The following is a 14,104-nucleotide window of genomic DNA, read 5'->3' on the forward strand; positions in this document are numbered from 1 at the left end:
AGCAAAGCTGTTTTACGTTGCACTGGTAATGTACTTAAGGAGGGGAGTGGAGTACACCTAGCAATACTACTACTCCTACACCGACTTGTCAGAAAGCATAAAGTATTCTCTGAAGCAGGATGGCGCTAGTGAGCTTTTCAGCAGAATCCAGAGATGTGACTTACTCCCTCCTTCTTAAAAAAAAAAAAAACCGTGTCGACCGTCCGTCTTATTTAAAAAAAATATATAAAAAAAATAAGTCACATATTAATCATGTTTTATCATCTAACAACAATAGAAATTTTAATTATAAAAAAATTTCATATAAAACGGACAATATAAAACGGACACGTTGACCCAAGAATCCACGGTTTGCTTTTTTTTTTTTTTTCGGAGCGAGTACTATCACAGGCAGAGGAATCGGAAAGAAGAAAAAGGGCGTTCACAAAAGCGAACACGCTTGTCTCACAAGCTGCTGCAGATATTACAAGGACTGACAGGAACCAGGCAGAAAATCTATTCCTAGTTGGTTCAGGAAGAGTCTAACCTAATTAATCAGCCCGACCGCATCATTCTGAGGCCATTTCGGAGAAAATGTAGGAGTAACACTCGAAGCAACATTACAAAAAGCTCAACGAAAAGAAGTGGGAAAAAAATAAGAATATCATCAGAGAACTCGTAGGAGGTTTCGGCCTGTCATTGATGAAGTCCTGAAAGATCGAAGCGTGATTAGTTTGGAGATGCAATGATCGATCGATCGATCCTGGAGCATCAGCATGCAGCTCGCACGCCGTGAAAGAAGCTGTTGATTTCTTCCGCGTGTTGATCACTTCTTGGCTTCTTCAAGAGATTAATCATCTGCAGATTGCACAAGACCAAACAGGAAGCAAGTTGGATCATCGTCAGCACGGCTCGCCATAAGAATCAAGAAACGGTTCTGATCAGTGGAGACGAAGGTTAGTACTCTACGCACCATTGTGGTAGCGGGAGGTGGTGGTGATCGGGAGGTCGTTGGCGGCCATGGGGATGGACATGGACAGCTGCGTCTCGCCTTCGAGCCCCATCCAGGAGCCCTTGCTGTTCTTCTCATGCGGCCACTCGTCGAAGAAGTGGCGGAGAGGTTTCTGCGCCGCCGCCGCGTGGTCGTGGCCCGCCGGCTTCTCCAGACGGAGGTCGGCGCCCAGGAGGAAGCAGTGCTGCTGCTGCTGCTGCTGCTGCTGTTGCCGCCTCTCTTTCTCATCGTCGTCCTCTTTTGAAAGATCAATGGCGTACGGCGACGCCGCGGTGTGGCCGTAGCCGGCGCCCGGGAAGAGAGGCGTGGTGCTCTGCTTGGGCTCCATGCCGAGCTGCTTGAACTGCCACTGGCCGTGCCCGGCGGCGGCGTGGTGGTGCTCCCTCTCGGTGCCATCGGAGAAGAAGGCGTGCTCGCCGTGCACCTCCTTGGTGGCGTGCCCGTACGCGTACTCCTTGTGGTCCATGGAGTAGTAGGACGGCGGCGGGTGCGGGTGGGTGGTGTCGAGCTGGAGGTGGAACGGGCTCACCTGCGCGTGGTACGCCGCGGCGGCGGGGGTGCGCGCGGTGGCCGCGGCGTAGGGCCCGCCGTAGAGCGCCTGGTACGGCGCCGCGTCGTGCGGCGCCGGGCGGCTGTAGGAGGGCGCCGGGGAGGAGGTGGTGGTGGTGGTGGGGGCGACGCCGGCGGAGGTGTTCGACGCGGCGGAGGTGGCGGAGGAGGACGGCGGCGGCGGCGTGGCCAAGGACATTTCCACAGGCTTTCTTGAACGGTTCTTGCCACGGTGCATGTGCTTCTCGCAGTACTTGGAGTCCGGGTACGCCTCCTTGGAGCACCGCCACTTCTTGCCGTCCGTACGCCGGCATCGCCCTGGCTCCGGGTCCTCCGCCTTCCGCCCAAACCCCATGCCAAAGCAACCCCACCCCACTGCATTCCAAAGAAAACACCAATCACAATATGGACTTTGTTAGCATCGGCAACAACGCGTACGTACGTACGTGGAGGAGGATGTGTGTAACGTACGTGAAGGTTGGGGAGGGAAGGCGAGGGAAGGGGAGGTGGCGAGGGCGGAGTCGAGGAGGAAGCTGCGGCGGAGGGGGAGGATGAGGTCGGAGGGGATGGGAGTCCCGGACGCCATGTACTTGTAGATGAGCGCCTGGTGCTCCAGCTCCTGCCACTGCGACGCCGTGAACGGGTACCGACCTCCGCCGGCGCCGCCGCTCGGGCGACCGCTCATCATCATCATCTCTGCAACAACTACTTCAGCTGCGACCGACCGCCTCTTCACCGACCGGAAGCGAGCGAAGCGGTCTCGCAGTACAGGCGCCGCGGGCGCGCGCTCTAGCTGCTCGGGAGATCACGCGGATGGGGGGAGGGGTGAGGGTGGTGGTGTGCGGCGAGTGGAGCGGGAGAGCTCTCGGTGGCTGGGGTTTTGTAATGGGCGGGGAAGGGTGGGGTGAGGGTGGGAAGCGACGTCCGTGCGCATTTAAGACTTGCGAGCCGGAGGCTGTTTCCGGATCCAGAAGAAAACCCGAGGGTAATACTGCGAAATGCGCTCCTGCCTGCCAAAAATATCAGGTTTCGGCCATTTATTAATACATTTTCTAATTAATAAACGGTGGGTTTTAATTAAACGAATGTGAATTCTATAAAACGTTACTGTACTACTACGTAAATGCATCAACTATCTTTCAATACAGTCAATTAGTCCTGCATAAAAAGTATATTTTACCTTTTAAAATTGCAATATTAACGTATAGAGTTGGATTATCATGAGTCTAACTTATATATACTCCCTCCGTTTCTAAATATTTGACGCCATCGATTTTTTTAAATACGTTTAACCATTAGTATTATTTAAAAAATTTAAGTAATTATTAATTCTTTTTCTATCATTTGATTTATTGTTAAATATACTTATATGTATACATATAGTTTTACATATTTCACAAAAGTTTTTGAAAAAGACAAACGGTCAAATATGTGCTAAAAAGTCAACGGTGTCAAATATTTAGAAACAAATGGAGTATTTTACGTATGTACGGCTTAGACGACGGTTAGAAAGAAAATCACTCGGACTGGCATTTTATTGTGACATCATATGAACCAGATATGTTATTGAAGTTCTAGACATTTGTAAACTAGAAGGTAATTATCTAATTAATTAAACTTTAAAATGACATATCAAACATATTATACGAGCCCTATAGTCCAAATAAGATCTAATCTTTTTTTACCGCTTCAGCGATTAGGGTGTTTTTAGTGAAAAGTATTTCAACAAATATATTATAGTGTGAATTAACACTAATGCGTTCGTCAAAATATAATAACCCACGAAGTAGTTGACACCAAGTATGTATTTTCCTGTTTAGCATGACAGTTTTTTTCCCTATGCATGGCACCTTTCAAGTTTTGCCATTTATATTGTCGGAATATAACCGAATATGCAAAGTGAGTGTATATGTTTACAGGTGGGTGTACGTTTATAATGTGTTTTTTTTTAAAAAAAAACCCAACATCTTTAGTTAAGGTAGTGATGTTATTACTTCAACTGTTTCTAGGCCGGATAGAAATTTATAGATCTTTCACTTCTCATTAACAGTGAGACATTTACACATAGGGTGTGTTTAGTTCATGATAAAATTGGAAGTTTACTCCGTGTTTAGTTCGAAAATAATTGTTCAAACTTTTGACTTTTCCATCATATCAAAACTTTCCTACACACGAACTTCCAACTTTTCCATCACATTGTTCATATTTCAACCAAACTTCTAATTTTGGTGTGAACTAAACACAGCCTTAGTTGAAATTGTAACAATGTGACGGAAAAGTTGAAAGTTTGTGTGTAGAAAAGTTTTGATGTGATGAAAAAGTTGGAAGTTTGAAGAAAACTTTGAAACTAAACTCGGCCATAATAGTTTTTAGTCAATCACTTTCATTCTCAGGACTCGTTTGTCCAGTGGTACTATGGTTGTATTTAGTTTCTGAAATTGGGGAGAAGTTTGGGGAAAGTTGGTAGTTTGGAAAAAAAGTTGGGAGTTTACGTGTGTGTAGGAAAGTTTTAAATGTGATGTGATGTGATAGAAAGTTAGGAGTTGGGGGAAGTTTGGGGTGAATTAAACAGGGCTTTGTTTGCCACTGGCTACTGTTCTTTTGCTTGGACAAGCGACATGCTTTATACTCCTTCCGTCCTTTTCTTTGTGAAAAAAAATGTCAAGAACAAACCGTAGGAGTAGGAAGAATGGAAAATAACCCTACCGCACAGTACAGATTTGTCATAAAAGGATGCTTGCAACCAAGCAGCCCACGTAGTAGTACGTGCGTGTGAGCGAAGCAGAGGACATATTTTTTTTTTCTTAAAAGAAAAACGTAGGCGTGCGAACGATGGCCTGTTTGAATAGTTTCCGGATATTTAACTCCGATAATTTATGTCCCGGGTACAGAAGATAGGTCATTCAGTCAAGATGCAGAGGCAGAGCAGAGAGTGCGCTGCAGAATCTGCTGTGCGCCCCCCTCGTGGGCGCGCGCAGCCGTAGGAATCTCACCCGCAAAAACTCCACAGGTTCCTCGCGTCTCCCCTCTCCCCGGCGACGACGCGAGCAACTGGCCACCGCCGCTTGATGCCGTATTTACTGTAGTCGTAAGCGCTTTGGTCGTCGTCTCTATAGTCTAGACTGTCACCGGGAAACTTTGGCTCCCATCGGATAGCCTATTCAACTAAAGAAAAAAAAACAAAATTTGAATTTTTAAACTTAATTTTGACATTGATTTTGAGATATTTTTAACGTAGTTTCTTTTACGGCATTGGCTTTTAAATCACCGAGAACACATATATAAAACTTTTATCTACAAATTATTTTTATTCTCTAATAAGCCGTTTTGGCTTACTATGAAAAAAGCCAAACAATAAGGCCCTTTGCATGGCGTATAGCTTGTTCTTCTATCCAAATTTTTGACGGTTCGATCTTTGTGGAAAAATTTAGTTTCAACGATGAACCACATCAGACATTGATATAAAAAATAAACCATGATCTTAGCATAGAACTACTCATCCACCTGATAAGTGGTTAGTGCAAAGGAACCTTGCAAGGACGATACACCTAGAGCTTGCCATTGCTATCCCTCATCGAGCTCTATCAAATACAGTGTTGGTGTGGTCTCGTCAAGCTTCGAAATTCCTAGCTAATATTGCGGACAACTCACCTAGCACAAAATGGTGACGGAGGATAAAACGTAGCGCCACCACAGCCTCGTTGATATCTTAAACTTCTGGCCTAGTCTCGGTGAACAACTCGTTTAGGACGCAACGACAACATGGTGGTGTCAAAATATATGGTGTTTTTGGACTTTGACATTACCAGGCTTAGCGCTGATGTTTGTGGTTTATTTTTATACATTTCAAATAATTTTGAGCACAATTTAGTTTTCAGATAAGTTATATTATTATTTTTTGGGGGCTTTCTTCTGAATATTACCGCAAGAACAGTATTTCTAGGGTAGTAGTAAAATCTTTCGGGCGTCGAATGGTAGTTGGTGCATGTAGCAGTAGAAGGCACTATGGGTTTCTATAGTTAATGGGCAATGCTGGTCGGTGTCAGAGGAGCCCTGCGGGTGGATGCTGCCACGGTGCCACCATGCGCAGTAGCGAGAGGCCCCACTTGAATGTTATTGTTTATTATTATTATTGACTGCAACGGTGCAGGTTGCAGATGGCAGCAGCAGTGAGAGGGAGACAGGCAGACTCTGACACCCCACGCAGATAGCCTGCAGCCACCCACCCCACACCCACCTCACACTCATCTCTCTCTCTCTCTCTCTCTATATATATATATATATATATATATATACTCAGAAAAAAAACTGTGCAATTTCTTTGTGTAGAGTACACCAGAAATATGTACTGTTGGTCACCAGTTGGGCGATACCCACCGTATAAAAAATCAGGATCCCTCTTCGCTGTACTACTACCACTCCAGGTGAGAGCATGCACACCCTTTTGGTCGAATTAATGTGTCATTAGAAGTGAACAGTCATTGTTCCGTTTAATCATACTGTCTCGTCCTATGAATGCGTCAGTCACAACTCCTAATCAGGATAGCAAGTACAACATCATGATTACATACTCCTACTACAGTCCTAGTTGCACTACTACTAGTATTAGAGCAAGTTTAATGTACTAGTGGTGTAGCTAACTAATTAACTAATTGCTTTAAATCATTTACGATCACTTTAATAATCAATTTATACGATAGTTATCTATAAACATATCACATATACTACACTATTAATATATGGTCCCTATTATACACATGTTGTGTTTTAGATTCCGTACTGCAGCTGGTTACAGATCTGTAGCCCGCTGCTACTCTCTCTCTTCTTTTATCTCCTCAATATGTATTTATAGTTGGCTTATAATATCTGAGAAAGCTTAATAGTATAGCCCACTACTAGCTCCAATTTATCTATAGCCAATCTAATGGTTAATTTATACAATAGTTGCTTACTATGTAGTGACAGAAAACACGAGGCCTGGGAGATTTGCTTAACTCCAGTGCAGGTCCAAAGCTCGCCTTTGGGTGTACTAGCGTGCCAGTTGATTTGTCACGCCCCGAACTAGCCCCGAACGGAACTAGCCTGTGACGCTCCAAATTAACCTGTTAATCGATACCAGTCTCAGGAAACAGTGCTGGTATCACAGGAAGACAGAATATCATAGCAACAGAGGTCTCTTTATTATAGAGTAGGAGTACAGTCAAGTTGGGCTGTGGACAGATCCCGAGGTCACAACTGCATTACAAAAGGGAAAGCGGAAGCCAAGACTTGGACCATTCATCACAGGCGCGACTTGGGAACTAGGCCGAAACCCTAAAACTCATCGTAGCCGACTTGCTCCTGGAAGAACTCCTCATCAGCAGGATCCACATCATCCTCTTCAGCAACTTGGGGGGGATTATTTACATAGAGCAAGGGTGAGTACAGGAGTACTCAGCAAGCCATGGGAATTAAGTGTTTAATGCAGGCTTCAAAAGAAAGGCTGTTGTTTTTGCAATTGGTTTTATTTAAACTCCTTTTTGAAACAACTAAGTGAGTGCTTCTCAAACGACACGGATGAGACAGTGTGTCTCGTCCGGTCGGAGTATGTGCAATGTATCAGTTTTTGAATTGATTCAAGGTTGGCACCCGTCCAACAGCTTTCAAACGGCCACCCGGGCCTGGCTGATCCCATCAGCCGCAGATTTTTCAAACATCGAACCCATTCCACAACAGTAATTTCACCAGCAGTAGTCAAACAAAACTACGCTAGGAATCACCTCACATCTGCCCATGACAGTGGGCACGGCTGTTCGAACAGTTTAATAACCTCTGCAGAGGGGATACACTTTACCCACACGATATTACTAACCCGGATCACCCAGCCCGTGTAGAACGGCAACGTCTGGAGACCTTGAGACTTTCATGACAAGGCATTTCGAAAGCCGACACAGGTTCACCATATGCCAACGAGAGGGGTCCTATACCGACATCAGGTTAGGTCCCAGACCATACTGTGCCAGGAAGCCCGAGGGTTCTCCCCGGCACCACCCCGTTGAATCCACATGTCTCTTGGCATCATGGCTCCCCTGATTAGCTAATTACTCAGCCAGGGGCGTCCCATTCCACCTATGTGGTCACATTTGCCTTATGTTTGGATGAAATTCCAAAGAAAACGGTCCTTAAGTGCAAGAGCGGGAAACCGTACTCCCGGTACATTCCCCGATCTACGATTTTGGAAATTTATTTAGTTCGCAAGCACCTACCCAGGTGTCGGGTTTTTCCAAGTCTTTTATAAAACCCCAAGTTTTACCCATCGTTGGATATTTTAAATTTCAAGGGAAGTGTTCCGATGCTCGAGCCCGAAGGCCCATGCATCGAAGCACAACAGTCGACAAAGGAGATCTAAGTGTTCAATAATTCAAGGAGGGTAATTGCAGCAATTAGGATTGTGGCCGGCAAGCTATCTCGCAAGCCGCGGCCGAAATACTTGTGTTAAACTTATTCATGCAATATTTGCGGAAAAGAAATACTTAGATTTAAATTATAGGTGCAAGATGATCAAAGGTGACTTGCCTTGCTCGAAATCTTGAGCTTGATCCTCGAAATCCTCGCACTACGGGTCTTCGGGCTCCGAAACTACACGCGAAACGGGACAGCTCAACAAACGGCAAAAATAAAGCCCTATTATTGACCTCTAAACGTGCCATTAAATAGATATCGAGATTTGAGGAGTTTTGGAAGTTGAACGGAGTCAAACGGACATACGGTTGAGAAGATATTGAATTTCTAAGATTATTGGATTTTTGTTCTAAAGGAAAAAGGATTTAATTAAACCCTTTTGAAAAGAAAAGAAAGAGGGAGGGGAAACAGACTTCCCTCGGGCGGCTAGGGCGCGGCCCGAGAGAAAGGGGCAGCTCGGCCAAGACCGGGTCAAGCCGACCCCGGTAGCTAATCAGGGGAGCCATGATGCCAAGAGACATGTGGATTCAACGGGGTGGTATCGGGGAGAACCCTCGGGCTTCCTGGCATAGTATGGTCTGGGACCTAACCGGGTGTTGGTCTGGGACCCCTCTCGTTGGCATATGGTAAACCTGTGTCGGCTTTCGAATTGCCTTGTCATGAAAGCCTCAAGGTCTCCATACGTGGCCGTTCTGAACGGGCTGGGTGATCCGGGTTAGTAATGCCGTGTGGGTAAAGTGTACCCCCTCTGCAGAGGTTATTAAACTGTTCGAACAGCCGTGCCCACGGTCATGGGCGGATGCGAGGTGTTTCCTGTAGCGTAGATTTGTTTGCCTGTGCTTTGTGAAAAATTGTTGTGGATTGGGAATCGTTACTAGAATCAGCCTATGTGGCAGATGGATGACCTGAGTGGTCAAGAAACGAATCTGTGTGATTCAGGATGTCTGCGGGCATCATAGACTTGGCTTCCCGAGTGGAAGCGGATCGTTGTGTTGTTGGGCAGCTGGACTCTGGGAGTTCGAGAACATGAATAAGGCTCTAGGAGCCGCTTAATCAAGTGAAATGGCTCTGTGAGCCGAGAAGTAATGATCTGACCCGGGAGGTCGGTACATTACAAATTGAGTTGTTGAAAAACATCTCTTAAAGTCGAATCGAGACGCAAGTCACTTTTCGGCCCAAACTTAGAAAGAAATAAATCACTTAGTGGTTTCAAAATGGACTTCAAACAAAAGATTTGCAAAACAACCTTGCCTCTCTTCCAAGCTTGCATCAAACACCTAAATTCCCGTGATTTGCTGAGTACGAAAGTACTCACCCTTGCTCTATATAAATATATATAGTTCCTTCGTCGTGAAGTTGAAGATGAAGTGAAGTGAAGAATAGGGTTTCGTCCTGGTTTCCAGCCGTCGCCTGTGGTGTTGGGTGTTAGACCGTTGGTTCCGCTGCTGCTGTTGTTGTTGGTGTTTCCTCGTGCGCGTCGTCGGTTGTATTCTTAGGCTATTCTGAGCTACAACCTAAGTTAAGGTAAATAAGTCTTCTTTTTATTTTTAAGGATTGCAATGATTCATATTTGTCACCGTGGGTACCAGCGCTGGACTGGTACTGTGATCGCGGTTTCGTAGGAAGCGGTTCGCGCCGTTTTTCCTACGACATGCTCCTATCAGGTGCCGTTGTACGGCGGTGCCAGATTTGGGTGTGACATGATTTGATCGTGTAATCAATAAGAAATAAAGGCAAAGAAACCGCGGTTAAATCTATAAATGATAGCCGATCGGCTAGGTGCCGATGACATATCATTTATCTTTGAGCCGATGTCATATGTGAATCGATCGGCAGTTGTAAATAGACAGTAAAGAATTAAATCTATTCGATCGGCTGTAGATATTTCCAATATATAGTTCTTATATCGATATATACTTAAATCAAGTGATTGGGATAGATCGGTCACCATGCCGAGACAGTATAAATCACCTAGATCGAAATATATATTAATAACAGAGCTATATATGTTTGTAGCATAGCCAATCAGACAGATCTAGCATGTATCGGCTAATACTCCGATACTACTCTATATCAGGATATTAAAATAGGTATAATATATCAAACAAATGCCTAATATACTTAGATACGGCAATATCTTGACATAAAGGGCAGATTTAACATGTCAATGAAGCATATAGAGCAAATATAGTTAAATCAGATAAGATCGGCTGAAACTCTGATGCTACCCTAATCGGCAACCAGAAGGCAGGCTAGAGATTGAGATTCTAATCACGACTTATAAGATCAAACTCAACTGATGGAGCTATAAGTATGAAAAGAAGGGCAATATCTAGACAATCAAGCCATTGGAAGTTTCATAGAGTGGTAGATACCTTATATAATCTAAGTCAACATCGATATCTAACCTAGTCGGCTGCCCTCTACAGACAGATGTTAGCCGATTATAGATTAGATAGCGGTATTGTAAGATATATGATAACTTGACGAATTACATAAACGAGGTCAGAGCATCGTAAAGATGGCAGCACTAATCCCGAGAACACAAGTCGTCATAACAAGTTTTACCTCTTTGTTGAAGATCGAAAACGATGCAGCTCAACCCAAAAGTAAGAACTCGTCGAAATAAAACTAAAACAAAAGGGTGGCGATGCGCCGAGATTGTATTGAACGTATGTGTTAAAAGTTACATAGGGCTCGGGTCTATTTATACCCGAGAATTACAAGATATGTCCATAACGGACACGACTACTATCTCTAACAAACTCTAAGATAACATAAGTCTTTGCTCCAGACTTTTGCTCAATCGTATCTCTAAGGAGATTACATAAAACATCCTAATTAATAGATATAATTGACTTCTGAGGACTCTATCCATATGCAGCAATCACCTTGAAGCACCTCAATCCTACCCGATATCATACATCAAGCTGCGTTGCCGGAATCGGCTCTATCGGCTTACCTAGTCTGACTCAGACCCAGCCGATCCTAATCGTAGCCGATTTGGACTCCAGCCGATTCCTGCTTTGTTTTCGAACTCGATCTCCGCCTTCGATTTTGCTTCGATCTAATCTTCTTTCCTGATGCTGATGTTACCAAATTCGGTTGTTAACACTATGCTATTAATATATGGTCTCACATATCATACACATATTGCGTCATGTAGTCCGTGTTGCAGCTGGCTACAGATCTATAGCTTGCTACTTTTCTCTCTTAACTTTTATCTCGTTAAAATATGCTTATAAGCAAAAGTTATTATATTTTGGGACGGAGGTAGTAATAGTCTCTAGTCCCTCCGTTCCAAAATATAAGCATTTTTAGCTATGAATCTAGATAACTATGGCCCTGTTTGGATGCTTCGGGCTATTAAATAGCACTCCGGGATCTTGCTATTTAGGAGTATTAAACGTAGATTACTGATAAATCATATTCCATAACCCCTAGGCTATTTTGTGAGACGAATCTAACGAGGTATATTTATTCATGATTTGCTACAGTGATGCTACAGTAATCATCCGCTAATCATAGATTAATATACCTCGTTAGATTCGTCTCGCAAAATAGCCTAGGGGTTATGGAATTGATTATGTCAGTAATCTACGTTTAATACTCCTAAATAGCAAGATCCCGGAGTGCTATTTAATAGCCCGAAGGATCCAAACAAAATCTATGTGTCTAAATTTTATAGCTAAAAGTTGTTATATTTTAGAACGGAGGTAGTAATAGTCTGCTAATGTAACTGCTCTAAGGAATGAAAGAAGGATACTGCTGATCTCCTAATCGCACGGTGGTTTCTCTCTCTAGAGCTAGAGAGAGAGTATGAGTACTGTACTGTAATGTTTCTCTCTCTAGGGCTACAGGTAGCTTAGGTTAGGGTGTGGTAGGGTGAGGAGGGGAATGGGGGACAGCACCCATCTGTGAAGTCTGCAGCGTGGCTGCTGTGCTCTTCTGCCTTTTGTTGCTGCTGTCTCTGACCGCCAGCTTTACGGAAACTCATAAACAAAGAAGCCTCTCTCCCACACCGCCCCTGCCCTGCCCTGCCCCTGCGACGACGCACACCACTGTGCACACATGTGTGTGTTTCGTCCGTTCGATTCAAAGGCAGCAAGGCTGACCAAAAGCGAGTCGCAAACGTAAAAGAAGACAGCGAGAAGATTGAGTGGTAGGAGTATGTGCGTACTGCGCGGCATGCAGCTACCAACCAGGTGTTGGTGATGGTGAGAGAGTGAAAGGGGTGGGAGACGTAAAGATGACGAGCCGACGCGAGAGGCGCAGCTTGCCGCGTTGCAGGAGAATGGCCAAGTTTAATTAGGGCATGTTTACTTTAATGTTATTTTTAACCTTATCAAATTTTGGTAAAGTTATCAAAAAGTGGCTATATTTAGTTTACTATCAAATTTTAGAGCATATAAGAAATCATGCCAAAATTTAGTAAGGTTTTTTTTTTCATCAAAGTAAACAAACCCTTAGCTCCAAACTTATTCTTTAAATGTTCAACTTTTCTATCACATTGAAACTTTCCTCCACACATAAACTTCTAACTCTTTCTTCACATCGTTCTAATTTCAGCTAAACTTTCAATTTTAACGTGAACTAAACATACCCAGTGTACTCTCTCACGCGCTGCAGGCTTTTCGCCACTGTTGATATGTATATGCATGCCATTTTGTTCCATGTGAAAAACCTAACCAGAGACGACCATCATTCAACTCTTCCATGTAAACTGCTGGTTGGTTGGGTGGTTTCATTTCATTTCCATGCAGAGGCAGAGCGTGTGAATGAATGAATGAATGAATGAATCGATCGCTTTCTCAACCCGGGCATCACCAGTGCATTTACGAGGAGGCATGTGTTTTGCTGGGGAAACTTCCCAGAATGGCTTGAACCTGAACTAGCAAGGTTTTAATTGTCATATGCTGGATACTGCCATATGATATGCTACCAGCACAATGGGTTTACATATTGTCTTGTGAGATTAGCAGCATCTGCGTGATAAAGAAAAGGCAGAAAGCAGCAAACTGCAGGCAGAACCGCAGAAGGGAATACGTACAGTACTGTATACCTCTGGCTTTTCAGGTTTCTCTCTGATTTTGTGCATATTTTAAACTGTTCCTCCAGGTGAAAGACGCAACAAGTTTTACTCCCGTACAGTAGTAGTGGTACGACTAGTATTTTTCCCCTCCCCGACACCGATGTGATGGCTCAGGGCTCATAGGCTCGATGGTGAGAATGCTGTTTCTTTTTCCTGTAACAAAAAAGAGGACCAAATCTTGGCAGTGGCCAAACGAACAAACACCAGCATGGGCATTCTCTGCATCCAGATGTGGCGGCCATGTCGCCCTAGACGTCTAGGCTAAACTTTTCATCATCTCCATTTGAAACACTTCACTTCCATCTGAGATTCTGTAATGTTTCACTTCACTTCCTATGCATATGCAAAAAAAGAAAGCAAACTTTCAGCATAGGCAGAAGTAAATTAAATTATAGCTTTACCATTTGCATCAATGATAGAGAATTATTCTCTTACTTAGGCATAATGATCAAAAGGAAATGACGCCGAAAAGGTGCTGTTTTTGCAAAACAAAAGACGCACATGAGCAGAGAGATACGCGAGCTTTCTTCCATCCCTGCAGAGGCGCACACACACAATAATTACAGTACAGACATGAAACGCAGTTGCACCCCCAACGGTACTTGATTGGTCAAAGTAGGGAGAAAGGGAGGCATGCCCACTGACACCAACACAATGGGCCCATGGGCCTGCCTGCCATGTGGGCCAGCAATTGGGGCTCAGATAAGCCAACCCACTGGCTCAATGATCAATGGCTACCAGACAGCACACTCAGAGGAGCAGCAACTACTAGTAGTCCTGGAGTATCGACTCTCTTCCTTATGATGATGTGCTTGACCCATCAGAGATAAGAGAGAATTATTGGGCTCTGTTTTGGCTTTGCTTTTCTTTTCTTATCATGCTCTTACTAACTGGGATTCACCGGAAGGTTACCTCCTCTCTTCCAAAATAATTTTACTTTTCACTCATCCCACATGTAACAATACAAAATAAAAAGGATTAAAGAATACATCTATTTTATTAAATCCCAATACAACTATTCAGCACTTTAT

The 14,104-nt window shown here is 44.1% G+C and overlaps 1 protein-coding gene across 1 annotated transcript; it reads right to left on the reverse strand.

Moving 5' to 3' along the window:
• Positions 1-331: 331 nt before the first annotated feature.
• On the reverse strand, positions 332-2,432 carry LOC4330903 (growth-regulating factor 1-like). Its single transcript, NM_001416958.1, has 3 exons — positions 2,012-2,432; positions 953-1,915; positions 332-837 (listed from the first exon to the last, which is right to left on the reverse strand). Exons 1-3 carry the CDS (start codon positions 2,232-2,234, stop codon positions 830-832), a joined length of 1,194 nt encoding a protein of 397 aa, NP_001403887.1. The 5' UTR covers positions 2,235-2,432; the 3' UTR covers positions 332-829.
• Positions 2,433-14,104: the final 11,672 nt, after the last annotated feature.

The sequence above is a fragment of the Oryza sativa genome, chromosome 2 (assembly GCF_034140825.1).
Source record: "Oryza sativa Japonica Group chromosome 2, ASM3414082v1".
Classification (NCBI taxonomy): domain Eukaryota; kingdom Viridiplantae; phylum Streptophyta; class Magnoliopsida; order Poales; family Poaceae; genus Oryza; species Oryza sativa.